Here is a 27,960-nt window from a genome sequence, read left to right on the forward strand (position 1 = left end):
TTTGCCAATAAACGCAATCCCCAATGCACACTGCAACTAGACGGTGAAAGACACCTAGCACTTTCATTCGCTCCTTCTCCGCTGACGTTCATGACTCACTCCAATAGTGACCACCGCGTACCCAGTGAGGCCCTAACTAGCTTCTATTCACTGGAAGTTTTAAGAGTAACTTACCTTTTCCAGCGAATATCCGCCGTTGAAGATTTTCCTGAGAGAGACCAGCGAAAACTTCCCTTTTTGACTTACACAAATCACGCTTGCGTATGCTCTACACAGCGATAATGATACTGCGATTTTACGCAAAAGCTCGTAAAAGGGGTATCAAGTTGCGCTATGTATCGCACCCAGAAACATGCGGTCCAATCGCACAACGTATAAGTACTTGTTATCCGCCCTACGACCACTGGAATCGAATCACAAGCTACGAAACCTCAGCCGGAGTGTAATACAAAACCTTTAAACTTCAATTCACAATTTCTATACTTCTGCACAATCCTATATTATGCTCCTCTACAAATCTCCTCACGATTTGTGTATTACCTTTACCTTTATTAACGTGAGTCAGCCACCTCACGCCACCAAGTCTCCACTCACTTGGTGTACCCACGGGACCCGAATATCTGGGGTTCAAATCCTCTCACTCCACTTTCACTCACTCAAATACACCTTATTTTTCTTTTCTGTACAGAAAATATTTTACTCCCTTTAGGTCAGTAGCTTTTTTCCATAGGTGCTCACAGTTTTTAAACTAAATTTTAGAGTAACCTGCTTTTGAAACCGGATAGTTATGTGCTATTGTATTAAATGTCTACTATCCCACCTTAATTGAACAAATATCATGTGCTTTGTACTTAGCGTCTGTATTCCTACGCAACCTTGCAACCTTAACAATAGCCTAGTGTACCTCGTAGAAAGAGATTTAACAAAAGTAAGTTCTTACCATAAATCTCGTTATATATGATATCCTGGCAGATGGGATACTTGCAGTCATATGACCGGCATCCTGAAGTATAGAATCCCTACAGGGGTTGGGTAAGTATTTTTCTGCTGTGGGGTGCACTGGGCTCCACAAGGATAGACATTGGGGTGAAGAGTAGGATCTTGATCCGAGGCACCAACAGGCTCAAAAGCTTTGACTGTTCCCAAGATGCATAGCGCCGCCTCCTCTATAACCCCGCCTCCCTGCACAGGAGCTCAGTTTTGTAGTTGGTGCTGCAGATAGCAGGCACGTAACAGAGGGGCTGCTCCTGGCAGCCCTAAGAAGAGCTTTTTTTGTGAAGAAAAGTGAAGACTACAAGAGCGGCAGCAGAGTTTAGATGTCAGGAGACATTCCCTGCTGCAGCTACATCACTCCCCAGCGGCGCTGTACACTCCTGTGTCCTGGTTATTGGGTACCTACAGCAGGAGCCTCCGGTTTTCTTTACATTAGAGACACACGGCTGGGGCTCTCCAGGATCGCGTGGCCGCGTTTCGGGAGGTGGTAAGTGGGTCCCGTTTGCGGGACCCGCTATTTATCGTGATCCGGCATGGCAAGTGGGAGGCGGGCCGCGCGCGCTGGCGTGGACACTGTGACATTACAGGCGACCCCACTAGGCCACCAGGGTGCAGGCACAGGTCGGTTTCTCTTATAAACAGTTTTATTTAAGCCTATAGTACCGGTGGTTATGTCCAGCAGGGGGATAGGGCTTAGACCTGTAGCCCCTCCCCCAGCCCCAGGGCACCATTTACAGTAAATGTTCCCGCCCTGGAGCTGCATATCTGTCTCTCCCTCACTCCCAGTCAGTGTTTGGGTGCCATTTCTCTCAGCTACACTGTTCCTGGGACTGCTTGGGCAAATCCTCCTTTGTAAAGCCGCCTGGCAACACTGTGCCTTTACAAGACACTTAAGTATTCTACATGTCATTTAGACAGTGATAGTTAAGAAACAGTGCATTTGGTCGGGGTTATTTGGTACAAGTACCCTGTGATATACATCCAGTCTTTACTGGGCAGTGTTATATCTATTGATTACATAGCTATATATAAGCTAGTCCAGTGCAGTATTATTGCTTGTCATAACGTCTGCATTGTACAAACTGTGACTATATGTGTGTGCATTGGCCTGCTGGGTGATTTCCAAAGTTCGTGTCTCTCACTCAGCTTGCTATCTCTATATTCTATAACCTGTGGGGGCTAGGTGCGTCAGGTTTATTAGAATATAATATAGGATATTCACAAGATATACTTTAATTGTATTTTTCTCTGTGATTTTAGTCACCATATCTCTCCAGAATCCCTGTTTGTGCTGACTACACTGTGCAGGGGTTTGGGTCAGGTATTGTGCTGCTGACAAATTGTGCTGGTGCCTTATACTGCAAATTATAACATGTCTGCGTATGAGGGTAACGGTTCTGGGGCTAAACACATTGGGAGTTGTGCTGAAGCTGCAGATACTTTTGAGGAAAATATAGCAGCTGAGGGCTCTGGTTCTGGGAATTCCTTGCCCCCCAGTGGGACGGTGGCAACGGGGGTCCAGAATGACCCGCCGTGGGCTACTTTCTCCACACTTCTGGATACGCTAGTTACTAAACTAATGTCCCCTATGGGACCTCCTATGCCAGTCCAACCGTATGTGGTCCCCGCGGTTAATCCGCCGTGGGCAGATAACTTGTCCGCTCAGTTAAAGAAATTGAACCAGTCGCTGGCTAATAAAAAGTCTGACCCTCGCTCGCCTAAGACCAAGGGGTCCTCTAAGCGGGCCATTACTACCTCAATATCCACTGCTGTCACTGACACCTCGTCTGATGAAGATGGCGTTTACACTGACCCCACAGATTCTGACACTGATAATACTGATGGGGATAGTAGTTCACAGGTGGATGTTCCTGATCTATTGGAGGCTATAAAGTTGATTCTACAGATTACGGATGATCCCGAGTCATCCGTTCCTCCTAAGAAACCAGATAGATTCAAACGTCAGAAGGTGGTTAAAGTTTTACCTCATTCTGATCACCTGGTTGATATATGTCAGGAATCCTGTGAAAATACAGGTAAGAAGTTCGTGCCTCACAAGAAGCTATTTGCTCGCTATCCCCTCGCGCCAGAGCTGTCTAAAAATTGGGAGACACCTTCCCCAGTGGACTCGCATGTGGCAAGGATGGTGGTTTCCTCAGTTCTACCTGTCACTACCGTCACGTCTCTGAAAGAGCCTACGGACAAACGTGTGGAGGGTTGTCTGAAAGCGATTTACACCCTCACGGGTGCTGTGCAAAGGCCCACTATTGCAGCGACATGGGCTGCAGAAGCTATTGAAGCTTGGGCCCAAGAGTTGGAAGCTGAAATCTCTTCTGACCATGCTAGACAGTGCTTGTCATATATTATCACAGCTTCTCATTATATTAAGGAGGCGGCTTCTGATGCCGGTGTTCTGGCAGCCAAGGTTTCTACTACGTCAGTCCTCACTCGCTGGATATTGTGGCTGATATTTAAGGGAAATATCCTGTTCGGAGATGACTTAAATAAGATAGTGGCTGATTTGGCTGCTGCCAAAACAGCCTGTCTGCCAAGTACTGCTCCTTCTGTGCCGAAGGCTAAAAGTACTTCCTTTCGTCCTTCAGGTAAAGCAAAAGGTCAGGCGTACCACAAACAGGCCCGCACTTCCAAACCTGGTAAGCCAAAGCCCAAAAGAGCCTGGGCTGCCCGTCAGCCAGCTTCCAAGACTTATAAGCCTGCCGCATGACGGGGCGGGCCTCCCCCTGGGGGGCCCCAGGGTGGGGGGATGACTTCAAGGGTATACCCAGGAATGGTTGAAGACCACTTCAGATGCCTGGGTACAGGAAGTCGTCACTCGAGGTTACGCAATAGCCTTCAAAAACCATCCCCCTCATCGATTTTGCCTGACACGTCCCCTCGTACCAGACAAAGGCAAAGACTCTTCATTCGGTGGTACAGACCCTCCTGGACACAGGAGTGGTAGTACAGGTGCCTCTTGCTCAGAGGGGACAGGGGTACTATTCTCCGCTGTTCCTAGTCGCGAAATCGAATGGTTCCTCCCGGCCCATTCTCAACCTCAAGGCATTGAACAAGTTTGTGAGAATCTCTAAGTTCCGTATGGAAACCCTTCGCTCTATTGTTCTGGCCTTGGAACCTGTTGATTATATGGTCTTCCTGGATATAGAGGATGCTTACCTCCATATTCCGATTGCCATGTTGCATCAGCAGTACCTGCATTTTGGTATTGGCAACCTCCATTGTCAATTTCGGCCTTTACCTTTTGGTTTGACCACGGCTCCGCGAGTCTTCACGAAGGTTATGGCGGTAATGACGGCTTTACTTCGCCGTCAGGGTGTAAGGATCCTACCATATCTAGACGACCTGCTGATCCTGGCGAATTCCCCAGAAATTCTCCTCCATCTGGATCTGAGAGTCCAGTTTCTGAAACTGGAAGAAATCTTCCCTGGTCCCTGCTCAGAGCATGGTGCACCTGGGGGCATTGTTGGACACTCACAACCAGCGGTTGTTCTTGTCTCAGGAGAAGGTCCTGAACCTTCAGGACAGAATTCGATGCTTCCTATCTCGTCCACGAGTGTCAATTCACTTGGTGTTGCAAGTATTAGGCCTCATGGTGTCGGCTTTCGACATGGTAGAGTGCGCTCAATTTCATTCCCGCCCTCTGCAGAGATTTATATTTGCCAAGTGGGACGGCCTGTCTCACCGGATCAGGTCTCACATGATCTTTTTGTGTCCGGAGATTCGTAGGTCACTGGGCTGGTGGCTCCAGTACCAACGATTGAGCAGGGGTCGTCCCTTCTGGATCTCCAACTGGGTCCTTCTGACGACGGATGCCAGTCTGAGGGTTGGGGCGCAGTATTGGAGCAACACTCCCTTCAGGGTCGGTGGACCAAGGAGGAGTCTCTCCTCCCGATAAACATTCTGGAATTGCGGGCAGTGTTTAATGCTATGAACCTGGCCCAGCATCTGATACAGAACAGGCCTGTTCAAGTACAGTCGGACAACGCCACTATGGTGGTGTACATAAATCATCAAGGTGGCACTCGAAGCCGCATGGCAATAATGGAAGTGTAAAAGATTCTTCAGTGTGCGGAACGCTGCCAGCCATATCGGCAGTGTTCTTTCCGGGGGTCCTCTACTGGGAAGCGGACTTCCTCAGTCGTCAGGATGTACACGCCGGAGAGTGGAGCCTCCATCCAGAAGTATTTCAACTCCTAGTGGACAAGGGGGGCCTACCAGACGTAGACTTGATAGCGTCTCGACACAATCACAAGGTTCCGGTCTTCGAAGCAAGTACAAGGGATCCTCAAGCAGCATTCGTGGACGCACTGGCAATTCCATTAAACTTTCAACTGCCATACGTGTTCCCTCCGGTGTCACTTCTGCCCAGGGTGATATGGAAATTCAAACAAGAAGGAGGAATCCTGCTTCTGATCGCCCCAGCGTGGCCCAGACGGCATTGGTTCTCAGACCTACAGGGTAGATAGAGCGTTCCTCTTCTACTTCTTCTGCAACTCCCAGACCTCCTCTTTCAGGGCCCTTGTGTATACTAGGATTTTGCCCGTCTGGCTTTGATGGCGTGGCTCTTGAAGCTTCAGTTCTGAGGGCCAAAGTATTTTCTGAGGTGGTCACTCAAACTATGTTGAAGGCCCGGAAACCCGCTTCTGCTCGGATTTATCATAAGGTCTGAAATTTTTACTTTACTTTGTGCGCAGCTAGCAATCATGACGCTTACCAGTTTAGTACGGACAAGCTTTTGGCCTTCCTGCAACAGGGCTTGGACTTGGGCCTTCGTCTGGCCTCCTTCAAGGTTCATATTTCTACCTTGTCTGTTTGGTCTCAGAGAGAAATTGCGACTCTGCCTGATGTTCATATATTCACTCAGGGTGTGTTGTGGATTCAACCTCCCTATGTTCTGCCTGTGGCTCCTTGGGATTTGTCGGTGGTTCTGGAGGCCTTGCAAGAGTCACCGTTTGAACCTCTTGAGTCTGCGGACCTTACGTGGATTTCTCTTAAGGTTTTATTTTTGATGGCTATTGCCTCTGCTAGACGGGTTTCAGATTTGGGTGCCTTATCCTGTCGGTCTCACTTTCTGATTTTTCACCGTGACCGGGCGGTTCTTCGGACACGCCCTGGATATCTACCTAAGGTGGTGTCTTCTTTTCACCTTAACCAAGAGATTGTGGTTCCTGCCTTTATCTCCCCTGAATTGTCATCCAAAGAGCGGTCTTTGGACGTGGTAAGGGCTCTCCGTATCTATGTGAAGAGGACAGCTCCCATTCGGAAGTCTGATTCTCTTTGTCCTTTTTGGTTTTCACAAACGTGGCTGGCTGCGAATAAGCAGATCCGGCCAGATGGATTAGAATGGTGATTGCACATGCTTATTTACAGGCTGGCCTTTCAGCTCCTGCTACCATAAAAGCTCATTCTACTTTGTCTGTGAACCTTCTTGGGGGGCCCGCCGTGGTGCGACCCTTGAACTATTGTGCAAGGCGTCTACGTGTCCTCAGTGAACACGTTCATAAGGTTCTATGCCTTCGATACTTCCGCCTCCCAGGATGCTTCCTTTGGACGCCGGGTTCTTATGCCCACTACAGTGCGTCCCCTCCCATGAGGAACTGCTTCAGGACATCCCCAATGTTATTCCCTGTGGAACCCGCTGCAGAAAAGGAGATTTATGGTAAGAACTTACCATTGTTAAATCTTTCTGCGAGGTACACTGGGTTCCACAGGGCGCCCATCCTGACGCACTTAGCTTCTTTGGGTTTGTATGGTATTAGCCGTTGATACACCACATTCTCACGACAGGAGAAGGTATCTGGCTACTAATGGTTGTCATCTCTTTTGCCTGCTACTGCATTGGACTGGTTAACGAAACTGAGCTCCTGTGCACGGAGGCGGAGTTATAGAGGAGGTTGCGCTGAGCATCTTGGGAACAGTCAAAGCTTTAGCCTGTTGGTGCCTCGGATCAAGATCCTACTCTACACCCCGATGTAATCCCTGTGGAACCCAGTGTACCTCACAGAAAGAGATTTAACAACGGTAAGTTCTTACCATAAATCACATATCAGATTAATCAGCACAGTCTGCTTGTGCGTCCTAGCCAGATTGCGTTACAACTAAGACTTACAAAGTTGCCCGACACTAGTAGAATCTCACAGGACCTAGTGCACCGAGGGGGGCTATTTAGTGCGACTGCAGCAATGATGTATGAGGACATATTGTAAATCGTATACAAAACCAGTGATCAGTTTAAAGATGAACCCAGTAATATGCGTAAGTAGGTCCAAGTCCAATACAAAATTTGGTCTTAACTCCATGCTGTAGTGTAGATGATGCTCTTAAGATGCATGCTTGGAGATGGCGGCTGATTCTGTGTGTGCAGGCCTTTAAAATTATGCACTCCTGGTACAGGGGAAGGAAGTGTTTGAACAGTTTGTTCAGCAAGCTAATGGTGGAGTATGTTGCAGGCTCACATTTGCAAAAAAAACCAACAACATTTTAAAACAGACTTGAGGTGTGGAAAATGCAGGCAGGTAGAAATGAAAGCATCCGGTATGGAAAAAGGAATTACTGTAGATGAAATATGGCTTTTAAAATCTGGTTTAGATGGCATCTCTAGAAAATTCACAAATATTTTTATCCCAGAATTACGTCTAGTTGTAGTAAGTGGATCTGCACTTTGTTTTGTTTTCTTCTCTTTTTTATTTTCTTTCTTTCTAGATCTATATAATTTGAGGAGCTTTACATTTCTAAATTATCATAGTGCCAGCTCCCACTAACCATGCCTCCATACCCCCAGTGTAATCCTTCCAGTGTCCCCTAGTGGATGAAAGAGAAATATAATTTAAGTTCATATATATTTGGACAGTAATAAAACAATTTGATGTTTTGACTTTTTACCAAAACATTACATTTACAGTATAAAGAATAAGATTTTACATTACAAATTAGATTACATTACAGTTTAGAAAAAAGTGCCCTCAGGAGAGAATGCACATCTATGCAGCTCCAGAGAGTTTTCTTCAATTTCTTTTAAACTTTTATTATTTTCATTATGCTGTTTGGGCAACAACATACCTGCACCGTGGGAGTTGGGGGTGGGGTGGGGGAGGATGGTCACCGGCCTTGCGAGGTGCAGACCTGCTTCCCCGCTGCAGGACCACCGTCCTGAGAGGTTGTTAGTTCGTTGGGGCATTGCGCCTTGGCTGTCGTAATCGCAGCACGCCGCACACCCCTAACACTAGCCTGAAGGTGACGTCTGTGGTGAGTACAAGCTGGGGGCCCTGCTTGGGCGGTCCCCCGGTTCAAAGTGCGGCTGAACGGGGGGGCACGGCATACGGGACCCCCCTGGGGGGGACCCGCTAAAGCCCCCCGTGTAAACTGGTTGAAGATGGCTTAAACTAGCACTGGTTAGATGTTTTTAGGCATGATTGGAGACATTGCCACTATAAAAAAAATGCTGTAGCTCCGGCGCCATTGGGAGGGGACCCGAGCTATCTCAGAGCGGGACCAGAGGCATTTTGTCGCCTTCCTCTGCTTACTGCAACAGCTATCAGCACACACAGCTCTTCCTGACTCCCAAAGAAACGCTGGAAAAAAGCCTGTTTTATATATTCGTTACCCCTGATGAAGTCGATAAGACGAAACGTGTTGGGTTTGTCAATCAGGAGTTTCCAGCACAGTTTGTGAAGATACTCCCCCTCGAGCTCGCACCTTGAAAAAGGTGAGGGAGTATCTAAAGTTAAAGACCACACAACAAACTTACTGGTTATCCTTTACTGGTATTATTGTTAATAATTTTTAAATACATCTTTGTAAATATTACATGATGAATTTTATGTAAAAACTGCATTTGTTCAAACGTATGTTATTAAAAAAAATTTACTAATTGGCCATGGGCCTCTTGTTTGGGTGACCATCTTGGTGAGGGGTGTCCGTTACAGGTTCCCAGACACACATCTTCTCCAGTATTCAATTCTTACCCATGGAAACAACACTGGAAGAATCATTGTAGATACATTCCTATTTAGCGCACTTGTGAATTGTTTTTATTGTGTATGCTATTGAGGTCTTTCAACAGGGACCTCTCCAGTTGTGCTGCTTTGAACTTGGCGCAAGATAAAGAAACTGTTGTGTTTTTATATATATATATATATATATATATATATATATATATATATATATATATATACATACATACATACATACATACATACATACATACATACATACATACATACATACCAGAATTTGAAGAATATGCAAACTCCAGACCACAGTGCAGTAATGTAGGCATGCTCACAACAGGAATTATATTATCAAAACTCATTTTGTTTCTAAACTACTGGTGTTTTAAAACCCACTTTTCTCTTCTGTCTTATGATTTCTAAAAGTGATGCAAAAGCCCACGCTATCTGTGCTGTAGATATATTGCTCCCGTGACCAGTCTGCTTGACCATAGACACTCTGGGAGTATATGTTCCTCATTTCTGTGTCAGTGCATATATGTATACTGTTGCTGAGGGGTGGGCGTGTCTAGTCCGTTGTGGGCGACTGCTTCACGTGTGTTACTTAGTAAATCCGTAGCCTAAAAAAATCGCAGCTGCATAGACTTTTGAATATAAATTGAAGGGGGTAATTCCGAGTTGATCGCAGCAGCAAATTTGTTAGCAGTTGGGCAAAACCATGTGCACTGCAGGGGTGGCAGATATAATATTTGCAGAGAGAGTTAGATTTGGGTGGGTTATTTTGTTTCTCTGCAGGGTAAATACTGGCTGCTTTATTTTTACACTGCAATTTAGATTTCAGTTTGAACACACCCCACCCAAATCTAACACACTCTGCAAATGTTATATATGCCCCCCTACAATGCAAATGGTTTTGCCCAACTGCTAACAAATTTGCTGCTGTGATCAACTCGGAATTACCCCCGAAATCCGTTCCTCAGTCTCCACTCTTCCGCTGACTGTGCGGGTTACTTCCTTTCACTCCTGTGTCCCAAGATTTCTCCTATGCTGCTCCTCTGCAGTGAAATGAACGCTCTCCTGCTCTAAAATACTTTCTTGTTTCAGATGTGACTTGAAAATACAACGGTTTATTTCTCTGACGTCCTAGTGGATGCTGGGGACTCCGTAAGGACCATGGGGAATAGACGGCTCCGCAGGAGACTGGGCACATCTAAAGAAAGCTTTAGGACTATCTGGTGTGCACTGGCTCCTCCCCATATGACCCTCCTCCAAGCCTCAGTTAGATTTCTGTGCCCGGCTGAGCTGGATGCACACTAGGGGCTCTCCTGAGCTCTTAGAAGAAAGTATAGTTTAGGTTTTTTATTTTCAGTGAGACCTGCTGGCAACAGGCTCACTGCAACGCGGGACTAAGGGGAGAAGAAGCGAACCTACCTAAGTGGTGGTAGCTTGGGCTTCTTAGGCTACTGGACACCATTAGCTCCAGAGGGATCGAACACAGGACCCGACCTCGTCGTCCGTTCCCGGAGCCGCGCCGCCGCCCCCCTTACAGAGCCAGAAACAAGAAGGTGGTCCGGAAAATCGGCGGCTGAAGACTTCTGTCTTCTCCAAGGTAGCGCACAGCACTGCAGCTGTGCGCCATTGCTCCTCATGCACACCACACACTGCGGTCACTGATGGGTGCAGGGCGCTGGGGGGGGGGGCGCCCTGAGCAGCAATAATAACACCTTGGCTGGCAAAACTAACACCATATATAGCCCCAGAGGCTATATAGGTGTATATTAACCCCTGCCAGAAACGATAAAATAGCGGGAGAAATCCCGCCGAAAAAGGGGCGGAGCCATCTCCCTCAGCACACTGGCGCCATTTTCCCTCACAGCTCTGCTGGAGGTATCGCTCCCTGGCTCTCCCCTGCAGTCCTGCACTACAGAAAAGGGTTAAAAAGAGAGGGGGGGCACAAATTAGGCGCAGTATATATATATATATTATGCAGCTATAAGGGAAAACACTCTCTATAGGTGATATCCCTGTGATATATAGCGCTCTGGTGTGTGCTGGCATACTCTCCCTCTGTCTCCCCAAAGGGCTTTGTGGGGTCCTGTCCTCTGTCAGAGCATTCCCTGTGTGTGTGCTGTGTGTCGGTACTGCTGTGTCGACATGTATGATGAGGATAATGATGTGGAGGCGGAGCAAATGCCTGTGAATGGGATGTCACCCCCCTGCGGGGTCGACACCGGTGTGGATGGACTTATGGAAGGAATTACGTGACCGTGTCAACTCCTTACATAAAAGGTTTGACGACATAGGACAGCCGGCTGCTCAGCTTGTGCCTGTCCAAGCGTCTCACATGTCATCAGGGGCTCTAAAACGCCCGCTACCTCAGATGGCAGACACAGATGTTGACACGGATACCGACTCCAGTGTCGACGACGATGAGACTAGTGTACCTTCCAATAGGGCCACCCGTTACATGATTGAGGCAATGAAAAATGTATTACACATTTCTGATAATACCCCAGATACCACAAAAAAGGGTATTATGTTGGTGACAGAAAACTACCAGTAGTTTTCCTGCATCTGAGGAATTGATATGAGGTGTGTGAGGAAGCGTGGACTTCCCCCGATAAGAAATTGATAATTTCTAAAGCAGCGTACCCTTTTCCGCCAGAGGATAGGTCACGTTGGGAAATAACCCCTAGGGTAGAAAAAGCGGTTACGCGCTTATTAAAAAAGGTGGCACTACCATCACGTATACGGCCGCCCTGAAGGACCTGCTGATAGAAAGCAGAAAACTACCCTTAAAGCTATATACACACACACGGGCATTATATTGAGACCTGCTATTGCCTCGGCATGGATGTGCAGTGCGGCAGCTGCGTGGTCAGATTCCCTGTCGGATAATATTTATACTATAGATAGGGACAATATTTTGCTGAAAATAGAGCATATAAAAGACGCTGTCTTATACATGCGTGATGCACAGAGGGATATTTGCCGACTGGCATCACTAATAAGCGCTATGTAAAACCATTGCCGCCAGACGGGGGTTATGGACTCGGGAATGGTCGGGCGATGCCGATTTTAAACGGCACATGGAAGTTTGCCCTAGAAGGGGGTGGAACTGTTTGGGGATGGTCTTTCAGACCTCGTTTCCACAGCTACGGCTGGGAAATCAAAACTTTTGCCACAAGCTACCCCACAGCAAAAGTAAGCACTGTATTATCAGGTACAGTCCCTTCGGCCCCAGAAAAGTAGAGAGCTAGAGGCTCATCTTTTCTACCAAGAGGAAAAGGTAGAGGGAAAAAGCTGCAGCACACAGCTAGTTCCCGGGAGCAGAAGTCCTCCCCTGCGTCCGGTAAGTCCACAGCATGACGCTGGGGCTGCTCAGGCGGACCCGGGTACGGTGGGGGCCCGTCTCAGAAATTTCAGCACACAGTGGGCTCTCTCACAGGTGGATCCCTGGGTTCTTCAAACAGTATCTCAGAGGTACAGGCTGGAATTCGAGACGTCTCCCCCCCGCCGTTTCCTAAAATCTGCCTTACCGGCAACTCCCTCTACCAGGGAGGCAGTGTTGGTGGCAATCCAAAAAACTGTATTCACAGCAAGTGATTATCAAGGTACCCCTCCTTCAACAGGAAAAGGGTTACTTTTCCACAATGTTTGTGGTACCGAAACCGGACGGTTCGGTGAGACCCATCTTAAATATAAAAAATCCTTGAACACATATAACAAAAGATTCAAGTGCAAGATGGAATCGCTCAGGGCGATTATTGCGAACCTGGACGAGGGGGATTACAGGGTCTCTCTGGACATCAAGGATACTTACCTGCATGTCCCCATTTACCCTCCTCACCAGGAGTACCTCAAGGTTGTGGTACAGGACTGTCTCTATCAGTTCCAGACGCTGCCGTTTGGATTATCCACGGCACCGAGGGTCTTTACCAGAGTAATGACCGAAATTATGATATTCCTTCGCAAGAAGGCAGTTTTAATTATCCCGTACTTGGACGATCTCCTGATAAAGTCGAGGTCCAAGGAACAGTTGGTAAAGGGGGTAGCACTTTCTCGGCAAGTGCTGCAACAGCAGGACTGGATTCTCAATTCCAAAGTCACAGCTGGTCCCGACGACACATCATCTGTTCCTGGGAATGATTCTGGAAACAGACCAGAAAAAAGTGTTTCTTCCAATGGAAAAAGCCGAGGAGTTGTCATCTCTAGTCAGAAACCTCCTAAGACCGGGACAGGTGTCTGTACATCAATGCACACGAGTCCTGGGAAAAAATGGTAGCTTCGTACGAAGCAGTTCCATTCGGAAAGTTCCACGCAAGGATTTTCCAGTGGGACCTGTTGGACAAATGGTCCGGGTCCCATCTCCAGATACAGCAGCGGATAACCCGGTCGGCAAGAACCAGGGTGTCGCTGCGGTGGTGGCTGCAGAGGGCTCATCTACTAGAGGGCCGCAGATTCGGAATACAGGACTGGGTCCTGGTGACCACGGATGCCAGCCTTCGGGGCTGGGGTGCAGTCACACAGGGAATAAAATTCCAAGGACTATGGTCCAAACAGGAGTTTTCACTTAACATAAATTTTCTGGAGATAAGAGCCATTTACAAGGCCCTAAGCAAAACAAGGCCCCTGCTTCACCAGCCGTACGGTTCCAATCAGACAACATCACGGCGCTCGCCCATGTAAACAGGCAGGGCGGCACAAGAAGCAGGAGGGCAATGGCAGAAGCCACAAGGATTCCCCGTTGGGCGGAAAATCATGTGGTAGCACTGGCAGCAGTGTTCATTCCGGGAGTGGACAACTGGGAAGCAGACTTCCGCAGTAAACTCCACCCGGGAGAATAGGGACTTCATCCAGAAGTCTTCCAAATGCTAGTAAACCGTTGGGAAAGACCACAGGTGGACATGATGGCATCCCGCCTCAATAAAAAAGATATTGCGCCAGGTCAAGGGAACCTCAGGCGATCGCTGTGGACGCTCTAGTGACACCGCGGGTGTACCAGTCGGTTTATGTGTTCCCTCCTCTCCCTCTCATACCCAAGATACTGAGGATAATAAGAAAAAGAGGAGTAAGAACTATACTCATTGTTTCGGATTGGCCAAGAAGGGCTTGGTACCCGGAACTTCAAGAGATGATCTCAGAGGACCCATGGCCTCTGCCACTCAGACAGGATCTGCTGCAGCAGGGGCCCTGTCTGTTCAAAGACTTACCGCGGCTGCGTTGACGGCATGGCGGTTGAACACCGGATCCTGAGTGAAAAAGGCATTCCGGAGGTAGTCATTCTTATCCTGATCAAAGCCAGGAAGGATGTCAGCCTTAAGTTCAGACGTTGTAAAGGAGTGCTGCATATTCAGCCCCTTCTTTGTGCCCCAGTGGCACCTTGGGATCTCAATGTGGTTTTGGAGTTCCTGGAATCACATTGGTTTGAGCCACTTAAAACCGTGGATTTGAAATATCTCACATGAAAAGTGGTCATGTGTTGGCTCTGGCTTCGGCCAGGCATGTGTCAGAATTGGCGGCTTTGTCATAAAAAAGCCCTTACCTGACTTTCCATAGGGATAGGGCAGAGTTGAGGACTCGTCCTCACTTTCTCCCGAAGGTGGTTTCAGGTTTTCACTTGTACCAACCTATTATTGGTGCCTGCGGCTACTAGGGACCTGGAGGATTCCAAGTTACTGGACGTAGTCAGGGCCCTGAAAAATTATGTTTCCAGGACGGCTGGAGTCAGGAAAACTGACTCGCTGTTTATCCTAGATGCACCCAACAAGCTGGGTGCTCCTGCTTCTAAGCAGACTATAGCGCGCTGGATTTGTAGCACAATTCAGCTTGCGCATTCTGCGGTGGGACTACCGCTGCCTAAATCTCTAAAAGCCCATTCCACAAGGAAGGTGGGCTCATCTTGGGCGGCTGCCCGAGGGGTCTCGGCTTTAAGACTTGGCCGAGCTGCTACTTGGTCAGGGGCAAACACGTTTGCAAAATTTTATAAATTTGATACCCTGGCTGAGGAGGACCTGGAGTTCTCTCATTCGGTGCTGCAGAGTCATCCGCACTCTCCCGCCCGTTTGGGAGCTTTGGTATAATCCCCATGGTCCTTACGGAGTCCCCAGCATCCACTAGGACGTCAGAGAAAATAAGATTTTACTCGCCGGTAAATCTATTTCTCGTAGTCCGTAGTGGATGCTGGGCGCCCATCCCAAGTGCGGATTGTCTGCAATACTTGAAAATAGTTATTGTTACACAAATCAGGTTGTTATTGCGAACCATCTTTTCAGAGGTTCCATTGTTATCATACTGTTAACCGGGGTTCCTATCACGAGTTATATGGTGTGATTGGTGTGGCTGGTATGAGTCTTACCCGGGATTCAAAATCCTTCCTTATTGTGTCAGCTCTTCCGGGCACAGTGTCCTAACTGAGGCTTGGAGGAGGGTCTTAGGGGGAGGAGCCAGTGCACACCAGATAGTCCTAAAGCTTTCTTTAGATGTGCCCAGTCTCCTGCGGAGCCGTCTATTCCCCATGGTCCTTACGGAGTCCCCAGCATCCACTACGGACTATGAGAAATAGATTTACCGGTGAGTAAAATCTTATTTAAAGTCTGTTGGCTCTACCCCTATTCATTAACTGTCATCTCTCTGCCCACCCTCTGTATCTCTTCCCAGTTATACCCAAATTCCCTTAAGCTGGGTACACACTAGACAGTGTGTTCAATATGTCTGAAGGTGTGTACACATGGTGAGATTGATCTGTCCAATCTGTCTGGTGAGAACAAAAATCTGGTAATGGATGAGAGCAAATGACAATAGAACATTTGCTCCCAACCACTGGAAAATAGATAATGGTGGTTCAAACAAATAGGTTAAATCAGTTTGTTTGGAAAAATGTGTTAAATCAATAGTTTTAATCCATTTTTCAGTGTTTGGGAGAAAATGGTTGATTGTCATTTTGCTCTCATCCATTGCCAGATTTTTGTTCTCACCAGACAGATTGGACAGATAAATCTCACCATGTGTACACGCCGTGAGACTGATCCGCTGAAGCGGACGACATATCGTCTAGTGTGCACTCTGCTTTAGTCTGTAAGGTCTCACGAGAATGGCCCTCCACCATATATACTCGTATATACTGTTCACTGAAATTTTCAGCCAATAAATGCATGCACAGTCCTGTGTATAGTGTAAATGCTTACTGTTGCTTGATTATAAATCAGCCTGCTCACTGATACCACGTTCACACTGCCTTTAAAAATCCGGGTTATTGTATGTGAACGCGCAGTAATCCGGATTTATTTGCAGTGTGAACGGGGGTCCTGGCAAGTTCCCGGGTCGTCTGACCCGGTATTTCAACCCGGGAATAAAGAAGGGTTATTCCAGGGTCAATACCGGGTCAGGCGCAAGTGTGAACAGTGTTCCCGGATCGATGCGATCCGGGACCCATTCACATTATAGGAGCGGGCGGCGCTTGTAGATCATCTGATCTCCAAGCTCCGCCCCTGCATGTGACCCGGTGACGTCATCGAGACGGCAATATGCTGTGTCGGGCCGCCACTCTGAACGGGGTCTCATGCGGGTTGCACCCAGGAAGGACTCATGCACGAGTCCCGGGTGCAACCCGCTAATTGTCAATGTGAACGTGGTATTGGCTACTTTTGCATGTAGTGGCATGGCACATTTTGAAAAAACATTTTTTTACTCAGCATTTTTAGTTCATTCATTATTCTCGTTCCATTTTTAAAACAGGCATTGGCTTGGGCTGCTCATGATGGACATAAGAACGCCGTTCTGAAGATGCTGGAATTGGGAGCTGACATTAAGTTATCCACAAAGTCTGGAAGTACACCAGCAGATATAGCTAGAGAAAATAACCATTTAGAGGTGTGTTTTTAAAATGTAATTAAAATATGCAAAATCTTAATAATTTAGTCAGTGTCTTAAAAAGCTGGATATTGTGGGATGTCCAATCAAGGGTAAAAGAATGTTAGAGCTGGTTAGCGATAAACATGAATGAGCATTCGTATATGTGTCACTTCTGGGAAGCAATTATAGAGACAGTACAGATGAACCACAATAAAATGGAGAATGACCGATAATAGGTATAATTAGGCAAGTCAGACCGAGTGTACATTAACACTAGCTATATTTCAGTATCCTGAAATTTCAGCATCTCCACTATGGCAGATGATGAGTAAGAATGATTAGGTATGATAATTGAATAAGCCCACAAATACTAGAAGGTATAACACACAGCTGACTAAGCCAGAAACTACATAAGTAGAAGTATTAACGCCACGGAGTAGAATAACTGAAAACATTTTATTTCTATGTCCATGTTATGATGAGCTAAATAGAAGCTAATTAGTTGTAATTATTCTATGGGTTTCTCAAGGCTCAGGCTTCTCATTCCCCTCATTGTCACATGCCTCCCCCTTTCCTCTTTTAAAAAAACAAACAATTTAAACAAACCCTCAGCAATGGTTGGGTATGATACAGTATGTCGACAGTCCTAATGTCGATGTGAGATTGATAACATGGTCATAATGTCAATGTCAACATGTTACAATGTCGACCTGTCATTCCTGGCGACCAAGTGGTTACTTACCTGCTCCAGCTGCGTTATCCGGGTCTTATTGGTCACTTGATGATCACTTCCAGGTCAGCCCACCAATCCTCTGGCATTTACATATTGCTCTCCTAATCCCTAACCTTCCTTCTAGTGCCTAACCCTAACCCCCTTCTGCTCGCAGCCTAACCCATAGTGTTGATAATCTGACAGTGCTGACACATTGGCTAGCATTGTTATTGTTGATCTTTTGACTACATACATACTCAACAATAGTGCCTCACGGCAGGCACTTTCACATGTCGATATCCTCTTTGGTTTTGAAGACGGGCCATACATCTAAATAACTATCGTCCAATCTTACTTGTTAAAAGGAAAATCTGGTAGTGTACAGGAGTAAATGACAATTGACCATTTGCTCCCAAACACTGAAAAACAGATAAAAATGGTCAATCAGAGAAATTTGTTAAATCCGTTTGATTTAACACATTAGTCAGAACGACTGTTTTTGTTCGCTTTCTGGAATTTCGGAGCACATGGTCAATTGTTATTTGCGCCCATACGCTACCAGATTTTCATTCCAACCAGTCAGAATGGAAAATAAATATATTTAGTTCTAAATAAAGAGTTTGCCTGTGCAATTTTATTTTGTTGAGCAGAATATCTTCACTTGGATATTGCGTATGTATGTGTACATATACTGTATGTATGATGTGTTCCCCCTAGCAATCGGGCAGAGGGCCTGGACAGTATGCACGCTCGAGCACAAAAGGAGTTGCGACCGGCCAGGGGAGGGTGCGTGGCCCCACGGAGCCACTGCTGGGGGGGGGGCGGTCAGGCCACCTCGATGTCACTAATGGGGGCAAGACCCAGCCTTTGGCGTCACTGCGGGTGCCCGTGCTTGCTGGGCTTCCCCCAAGCTCCTACCTTTATTGTGAAAAGATGACATGCGCGTGTAATTTATATTTCTCTTACGTCCTAGAGGATGCTGGGGACTCTGTAATGACCATGGGGTATAGACGGGCTCCGCAGGAGACATGGGCACCTATAAAGAACTTTTAGTATGGGTGTGCACTGGCTCCTCCCTCTATGCCCCTCCTCCAGTCCTCAGTTAGACACTGTGCCCAGAGGAGAAGGGTGCACTGCAGAGAGCTCTCCTGAGTTTTCTGTGGAAAAAATAATTTTGTTAGGTTTTTTATTTTCAGGGACTGCTGGCAACAGGCTCCCTGCATCGTGGGACTGAGGGGAGAGGAGCAGACCTACTTAAATGATAGGCTCTGCTTCTTAGGCTACTGGACACCATTAGCTCCAGAGGGAGTCTGAAAACAGGTCTCACCCTGGGGTTCGTCCCAGAGCCGCGCCGCCGTCCTCCTCACAGAGCCGGAAGATAGAAGCCGGGTGAGTATAAGAAGCAAGAAGACGTCAAAGGCGGCAGAAGACTTCAGATCTTCATGAGCGCTGCGCGCCATTGCTCCCACACACAGACACACAGAAAGCACTGATGGGTGCAGGGCGCAGGGGGGGCCCTGGGCAGCAATAAACCTCGTTTTTGGGCAAAAAAAGGTCACATTAGGCTGCGGAGGCAGCAAATGGATGATCCCCCGCCATTTTATTAAAATTGAACAGGGACCGAAGCCCGCCGTTGGAGGGGGCGGAGCTTGATCCCTCAGCTCTAACCAGCTCCATTTTCTCCACAGAGGCTGCAGAGAACGCTGGCTTCCCGGACTCTCCCCTGCTGAACACTTCAGAGGGCAGAAAAAGAGGAGGGGGGCACATTGGAGCGCAGTGAGTGGGAAGATTGGCATTATATAATAATATAAAAGCGCTGTCTGGATTTTCCAGTGTCAGTTTGGCGCTGGGTGTGTGCTGGCATACTCTCTCTCTGTCTCTCCTAAGGGCATGGTTGGGGATTTGTCCCCTTATAGGTATATCCCTGTGTGTGTGGGGTGTCGGTACGTGCGTGTCGGCATGTCTGAAGCGGAAGGCTTCTCCAAGGAGGAGGTGGAGCAGATGAGTGGTGTGTCCCCGTCGGTAGTGCCGACTCAGGAATGGATGGACATGTGGCATATGTTGAATGCAAGTGTGGCATCTTTACATAAGAGGCTAGATAAAGCTGAATCCAGGGAGGCATCAGGGGGTCAATCCTCGGATTGGACCGACTCACAGGGCCCGTCGGGGTCTCAAAAGCGTCCTTTGTTACTAATTGTGGACACAGATACTGACACGGACTCTGATTCCAGTGTCGACTATGATGAAGCTAGATTGCACCCTAAGGTGACAGAGTATTCAGTATATGATTATTGCAATAAGAGATGTGTTGCATATTGCTGATGAACTCTCTGTTCCAGACACGAGGGTACACATGTTTAAGGGAAAGAAACAGATAATAAACTTTCCCCCATCTCATGAACTTAACGAGTTATTTGAAAAAGCTTGGGAGACTCCAGATAAGAGGCTGCAGATTCCCAAAAGAATTAATATGGCATTCCCTTTCCCTACACAGGACAGGGTACGTTGGGAATCCTCTCCCACTGTGGACAAGGCTTTAACACGCCTGTCCAAGAAAGTGGCGCTGCCGTCTCCAGACACAGCGGCCCTCAAGGTCCCTGCGGACCGCAGGCAGGAGACTACATTAAAGTCTATTTATTCACATACTGGTGCTTTGCTCAGACCGGCAATTGCGTCGGCATGGGTATGTAGCGCAGTTGCAGCTTGTACAGATACCCTGTCGGCTGACCTTGATACCCTAGATAGGGATGCTATTTTGTTAACTCTAGCCCATATTAAAGACGCAGTCTTGTATATGAGAGACGCTCAAAGGGACATTGGGTTGCTGGGTTCCAGAGCGAATGCCATGGCTATTTCAGCGAGACGATCCTTATGGACCCGCCAATGGACGGGAGATGCGGATTCGAAAAAGCATATGGAGGTTTTACCCTATAAGGGTGACATGTTGTTTGGGGATGGGCTCGCGGACCTGGTTTCCACAGCTACCGCGTGTAAATCTACCTTTTTACCTTTTATTCCCCAACAGCAAAAGAAAACTCCACAATATCACATGCAGTCCTTTCGGTCACAAAAGTCCAGAAGAGGTCGGGGCTCCTCCTTCCTTGCCAGAGGTAAGGGTAGAGGAAAGAGAACACCTGCTTCGGCTGGTGCCCAGGAACAGAAGTCCTTCCCAGCTTCTACAAAACCCACTGCATGACGCTGGGGCTCCCCTGCGGGAGTCCGCACCAGTGGGGGCACGCCTTCGACTCTTCAGCCAGGTCTGGGTCAGGTCAGACGTGAATACTTGGGCGTTGGAAATAGTTTCCCAAGGCTACAAACTGGAATTCGAAGAGGTGCCCCCACGCCGATTTTTCAAGTCGGCCTTACCAACTTCTACCCCAGAGCGGGATGTATTGTTAGCTGCAATTCAAACGCTGTGTCAACAGCAAGTAATTATCAGGGTTCCCCTGAACCAACAGGGAAAAGGGTACTATTCGACCCTCTTTGTGGTCCCGAAGCTGGATGGTTCGGTCAGACCCATTTTAAATCTAAAATCCCTAAACCTGTACTGGAAAAGATTCAAATTCAAGATGGAATCGCTCCGAGCGGTAATAGCCAGCCTGGAGGGGGGGGGGATTTGATGGTGTCACTGGACATAAAGGATGCTTACCTTCATGTCCCCATATATCCCTCTCATCAGGAGTACCTGAGATTCGCTGTACAGGATTTTCATTACCAGTTTCAGACGTTGCCGTTTGGGCTTTCCACGGCCCCGAGGATTTTCACTAAGATAATGGCGGAAATGATGGTGGTCCTGCGCAAGCAAGGAGTCACAATTATTCCATACTTGGACGATCTCCTGATAAAGGCGAGATCAAAAGAGCAATTGCTGAGAAACGTGTCACTGTCTCTGAGAGTACTCCAGCAACACGGTTGGATTCTCAATCTACCGAAGTCACAGTTGGTTCCAACAACTCGACTAGCGTTCCTAGGTATGATACTGGACACGGAACAAAAGAAGGTTTTTCTCCCGTTGGAAAAAGCCCAGGACCTCCAGAACATGGTCAGATACCTGCTAAAGCCAAAAAGAGTGTCTGTTTATCAATGCACTCGTGTTCCAGGGAAAATGGTGGCAGCCTACGAGGCTATCCCCTTCCGCAGGTTCTATGCGAGGACGTTTCAATGGGACCTTCTGGACAAATGGTCCGGATCCCATCTACAATTACATCAAAAGATAACACTGTCCCCCAGGGCCAGGGTGTCTCTTCTATGGTGGCTGCAAAGTGCTCACCTCCTAGAGGGTCGCAGATTCTGCATTCAGGACTGGGTTCTGGTAACCACGGACGCGAGCCTCCGAGGATGGGGAGCAGTCACCCAAGGAAGAAATTTTCAAGGACTATGGACAAGCCAGGAGTCCTGCCTGCACATCAACGTGTTGGAATTAATGGCCATATACCACGGCCTTCGACAAGCGTAGAGTCTTCTTCGAAACCTATCGGTGCCAATTCAATCGGACAATGTCACAGCAGTGGTTCATGTGAACCGCCGAGGCGGGACAAGGAGCAGAGTCGCGATGGCAGAAGCCACCAGGATTCTTCGCTGGGCGGAAAATCACGTAAGTGCTCTGTCAGCTGTCTTCATTCCGGGTGTGGACAACTGGGAGGCAGACTTCCTCAGCAGACACGATCTCCATCCAGGAGAGTGGGGACTTCATCAAGAAGTCTTTGCAGAGATAACGGGTCTTTGGGGAGTTCCTCAAATAGACATGATGGCGTCACGCCTCAACAAGAAGCTTCGGAGGTATTGTGCCAGGTGCCGGGACCCTCAGGCAATAGCAGTAGACGCTCTGGTAACGCCATGGGTGTTCCAATCGGTCTACGTGTTTCCTCCTCTTCCTCTCATCACAAAGGTGTTGAGGATCATAAGGCGAAAAAGAGTACAGACAATACTCATTTCTCTGACGTCCTAGTGCAGGCCTGGCCAACCTGTGGCTCTCCAGCTGTTGTAAAACTACAAGTCCCATCATGCCTTGCCACAGTTTTGCTATTAGGGAATGCTAAAACTGTGGCAGGGCATGCTGGGATGTGTAGTTTCACAACATCTGGAGAGCCACAGGTTGGCCAGGCCTGTCCTAGTGGATGCTGGGAACTCCGAAAGGACCATGGGGAATAGCGGCTCCGCAGGAGACTGGGCACAAAAGTAAAAGCTTTAGGACTAGCTGGTGTGCACTGGCTCCTCCCCCTATGACCCTCCTCCAAGCCTCAGTTAGGATACTGTGCCCGGACGAGCGTACACAATAAGGAAGGATTTTGAATCCCGGGTAAGACTCATACCAGCCACACCAATCACACCGTACAACCTGTGATCTGAACCCAGTTAACAGCATGATAACAGAGGAGCCTCTGAAAAGATGGCTCACAACAATAATAACCCGATTTTTGTAACTATGTACAAGTATTGCAGACAATCCGCACTTGGGATGGGCGCCCAGCATCCACTACGGACTATGAGAAATAGAATTATCGGTAAGTAAATTCTTATTTTCTCTGACGTCCTAGTGGATGCTGGGAACTCCGAAAGGACCATGGGGATTATACCAAAGCTCCCAAACGGGCGGGAGAGTGCGGATGACTCTGCAGCACCAAATGAGAGAACTCCAGGTCCTCCTCAGCCAGGGTATCAATTTTGTAGAATTTTACAAACGTATTTGCTCCTGACCAAGTAGCTGCTCGGCAAAGTTGTAAAGCCGAGACCCCTCGGGCAGCCGCCCAAGATGAGCCCATCTTCCTTGTGGAGTGGGCATTTACAGATTTCTGGCTGTGGCAGGCCTGCCACAGAATGTGCAAGCTGAATTGTACTACAAATCCAACGAGCAATAGTCTGCTTAGAAGCAGGAGCACCCAGCTTGTTGGGTGCATACAGGATAAACAGCGAGTCAGATTTTCTGACTCCAGCCGTCCTGGAAACATAGATTTTCAGGGCCCTGACAACGTCTAGCAACTTGGAGTCCTCCAAGTCCCTAGTAGCCGCAGGCACCACAATAGGTTGGTTCAGGTGAAACGCTGAAACCACCTTAGGGAGAAACTGAGGACGAGTCCTCAATTCCGCCCTGTCCGAATGGAAAATCAGATAAGGGCTTTTACAGGATAAAGACGCCAATTCTGACACGCGCCTGGCCCAGGCCAGGGCCAACAGCATGACCACTTTCCATGTGAGATATTTGAACCCCTTAACACGGTTGAGTTGAAATTTCTCACCTGGAAGGTGGTCATGTTATTGGCCTTGGCATCTGCAAGGCGGGTGTCAGAATTAGCGGCCTTGTCTCACAAGAGCCCATACTTGATTTTTCATGTTGATAGAGCGGAATTGAGGACTCGTCCTCAATTTTTACCTAAGGTGGTTTCTTCATTCCATATAAACCAACCTATTGTGGTGCCTGTGGCTACGAGTGATTGGAGGATTCCAGGTCCCTGGATGTAGTCAGGGTCTTAAAGATTTATGTAGCCAGGACGGCTAGAATTAGGAAAACAGAGGCTCTGTTCTGTATGCAGCCAACAAGATTGGCGCGCCTGCTTCAAAGCAGACTATTGCTCGCTGGATCTGTAACACGATTCAGCAGGCGTATGTTACGGCTGGATTGCCGTTACCACATTCAGTAAAGGCCCATTCCACTAGGAAGGTGGGCTCTTCTTGGGCGGCTGCCCGAGGCGTCTCGGCATTGAAGCTTTGCCGAGCAGCGACTTGGTCGGGGTCAAACACTTTCGCTAAATTCTACAAGTTTGATACCCTGGCTGATGAGGACCTAGCATTTGCTCAGTCGTTGTTGCAGAGTCATCCGCACTCTCCCGCCCGATTGGGAGCTTTGGTATGAACCCCATGGTCCTTACGGAGTCCCCAGCATCCTCTAGGACGTAAGAGAAAATAAGATTTTAAACCTACCGGTAAATCTATTTCTCCTAGTCCGTAGAGGATGCTGGGCGCCCGTCCCAGTGCGGAAAATCTGCAAGACTTGTATGTGGTTATTGCTTACATAAGGGTTATGTTACAGTTGCAATCGGTCTTGGACTGTTGCTGTTGTTTGTTCATACTGTTAACTGGTTATATGTATTCCAGGTTATATAGTATGATTGGTGTGGGCTGGTATGAATCTTGCCCTAGATTTACAAAATCCTTTCCTCGTATTGTCCATCTCCTCTGGGCACAGTTATCTAGCTGAGGTCTGGAGGAGGGGCATAGAGGGAGGAGCCAGTGCACACCCATACTAAAAGTTCTTTATAGGTGCCCATGTCTCCTGCGGAGCCCGTCTATACCCCATGGTCCTTACGGAGTCCCCAGCATCCTCTACGGACTAGGAGAAATAGATTTACCGGTAGGTTTAAAATCTTATTAAAGCTATGCACTTGTTTATAACAGGACAGATTATTGTGCATCGTTGTTATTTGACTAAGTTTCTAAGTAGTATATTGTGTCCTGTGGCTTATTGTTTATTTTATTGTGTTAATCCTTCCCTGTACTTCAGAAGTGCAGAAGGAAGAAAACACTAAACCATAAATAAACTACACGCGTATGCACTTGAAAATAGCCTTTATCTGTTTGATATAACATGCAGTGTGCAACATTACTTTGTTTACAGGGTAATGAAAAATGTTTATCCATTGCATACTACCGGTTAACCAACTCTGATGCTTTCCAGCTACTAACTGGTAACTTGGTTACCAAGATATTGTCAACACAAGCAGACTGTTGATACTCTTTCACAAAGATCAGCCACACGGGTGTGGTATAAAAGATAGTGTCTAGTTAGACAGTCAATAGATAGACACCATATGTTAGACAGACATTAGGTCGACAGGGTCAAAAGGTTGACATGAAAAAGGTAAACAGTAAAAAAGGTCGACAGGGTCAAATGGTTGATGTGAAAATGGTTGACATGAACATGGTCGACACCACCATGTTTTTTGCATTTTTGTGGTTTGTGTGGATAGTTTTGTCATCTGGGACCCCCAATTGTAGAAAGGCATACGCTCGCCACGCTTCGGGCTCGGTGGCTCGCTGCGCTCGCCACAAGGTTTATGACAGACTCTATGACGACATGGATAGAGAGGGTATGAAATAGTCCAAAAACATGTAAAATAAAAAGTGTCTTTCTGCTGCGGGGTACACTGGGCTCCACAAGGAATGGACAATGGGGTGTAGAGTAGGATCTTGATCTGAGGCACCAACAGGCTCAAAGCTTTGACCTTCTTCCCAGAATGCTTAGCGCCACCTCCTATATCACCCCGCCTCCCTGCACAGGATCTCAGTTTTGTAGTTGGTGCTGCAGTAGCAGGCACTTAACAGAGGGGCTGCTCCAGGCAGCCCTAAGAAGAGCTTTTTTTCTGAGTAAAAAAGTGAAGACTTCAAGGGCAGCAGCAGTGTTACATGTCAGTGGACATTCACGGCTGCAGCTCCGGCTCTTCCCAGCTGCGCTGTACACTCCCGAGCCCTGTTTGCCGGTTAACTACAGCAGGAGGCTCCGGTTTTCTTCTTGTCAGGCACACACGACGGGGTCTCTCCGGGATCGGGTGGCCGCGCTTCGGGAGGTGGTAAGTGGGTCCCGCTTGCGGGACCCGGTCTTTATCGCGATCCGGCGCGGTCAGTGGGAGGCGGGACACTGTGGCAGTACAGGCGATCCCACTAGATCACCAGGGCATGGGACAGGTCAGGTTTTCTCTATAAACCGTTTTATTAGAGCCCACAGTACCCGGTGGTTTTGCCAGCAGGGGGATAGAGCTTGGACCTTTAGCCCCTCCCCCAGCCCCAGGGCGCCATTTTCTGCAAATGTTCCCGCCCCGGAGCTGCATATCTGTCTCTCCCTCACTCCCTGGCAGTGTCTGCGGCGCCATTATCCCTCAGCTCACTGTTCCTGGGAATGCTTGGGCAAATCCTCCTATGTAATGCTGCCTGGTTGTCAGTGCTGTGACTTTACAAGACACTTAAGTATTCTACCTGCCTTTTTTAGTCAGTGTTAGTTAAGAAAGAGTGCACTTAGTCAGGGTTTCCTAGTACAATTACCCTGTGATATACCTCCAGTTCTTACTGTGTACTGTTATATCTATTGTTATATAGCTGTGTAAGCTAGTCCAGTGCAGTATTATTGTTAGTAACCTCTGCATTGTACAGACTGTGACTATTTGTGTGTGCGTTTGATAGCTGAGTGGTGTCCATTTCTTGTCTTTCATTCAACCTGCTATCCCTATATTCTATAACCTGAGGGGGCTTGGTGCGTCAGGTTTTATCTAATATAGGATTTTCACAAAGATATACGTATTTTTCTCTGTGATTTAGTCACCATATCTCTCCTTTATCTCTGCTGGTGCTGACTACACTGCGCAGGGGTTTGGGCTAGAGGTATTGTGCTGCTGACAAATTGTACTGTGTTACCTGATACTGCAAGTTATACAATGTCTGCTTCTGAGGGTAACGGTTCTGGGGCTGAACACACTGCCGGTGTTGCTGAAGCCGCAGATACCTATGAGAAGAATATAGCAGCTTTGGGCTCTGGTTCCGGGGGCTCCTTGCCCCCCAGTGGGACGGTGGCAACAGGGGCAAATAATGAACTGCCGTGGACTGCTTTTTCCACGCTTCTGCATACGCTAGTTCATAAACTAACACCCCCTATGGGACCCCCAATGCCGGTGCAACCGTTTGTGGTCCCTGCAGCTAACCCGCCGTGGGCGGACGATTTATCTGCTCAAATAAAGAAGTTGAACCAGTCCCTGACTACTAAAAAGTCTGACCGTCGCTCGCCTACGTCCAAGGGGTCCTCTAAGCGAGCGCTTGTCTCCTCACAATCCACTGCTGTCACTGACACCTTGTCAGATGAAGACAGCACTTACACTGACCCCACAGGTTCTGACTTGGATACGGTTGATGGGGAGGGTGGTTCTCATGTAGATGTTCCTGATCTTTTGGAGGCTATTAAGTTAATTTTACAGATTACGGATGATCCCGAGCCATCCGTTCCTCCTAAGAAACCAGATAGGTTCAAGCATCAGAAGGTGATTAAACAAGTTTTACCTCACTCTGACCACCTAATTGATATACGTCAGGAACCCTGGGAAAACCCGGGTACGAAGTTTGTGCCTCAAAAGAAGATGCTGGCTCGCTATCCCCTCGCGCCGGAGCTGTCTAAGAATTGGGAAACACCTCCTCTAGTGGACTCACATGTGGCTAGGATAGTGGTTTCCTCAGCTCTACCGGTCACCACCGTCACATCTTTAAAAGAGCCTACGGATAAGCATGTGGAGGGTTGTCTGAAAGCGATTTACACCCTCACGGGTGCTGCACAAAGGCCCACTATTGCAGCTACTTGGGCTGCAGAGGCCATTGAAGCATGGGCCTTGGAGTTAGATGCTGAAATCTCCGCTGACCATGCTAGACAATGCTTGTCTTTTATATTGTCACAGCTTCTCA

At 47.8% G+C, this 27,960-nt stretch overlaps 1 protein-coding gene across 4 annotated transcripts in view; it reads left to right on the forward strand.

Annotated features, from left to right (window-relative positions):
• Window positions 1-27,960, forward strand: part of ASZ1 (ankyrin repeat, SAM and basic leucine zipper domain containing 1) — a 508,155-nt gene that overhangs the window by 256,006 nt on the left and 224,189 nt on the right. For 3 of the 4 annotated variants that reach the window (XM_063930476.1, XM_063930477.1, XM_063930478.1), the window contains exon 6: window positions 16,698-16,832. The exons of the other annotated variant lie outside the window; for it this stretch is intronic. In XM_063930476.1, coding sequence (XP_063786546.1) covers window positions 16,698-16,832 — 135 coding nt within the window. The remainder of the gene's footprint in view (window positions 1-16,697; window positions 16,833-27,960) is intronic. 4 annotated transcript variants of the gene reach the window in all.

This window comes from Pseudophryne corroboree, chromosome 6 (genome assembly GCF_028390025.1).
Source record: "Pseudophryne corroboree isolate aPseCor3 chromosome 6, aPseCor3.hap2, whole genome shotgun sequence".
NCBI classification, from domain to species: Eukaryota; Metazoa; Chordata; class Amphibia; order Anura; family Myobatrachidae; genus Pseudophryne; species Pseudophryne corroboree.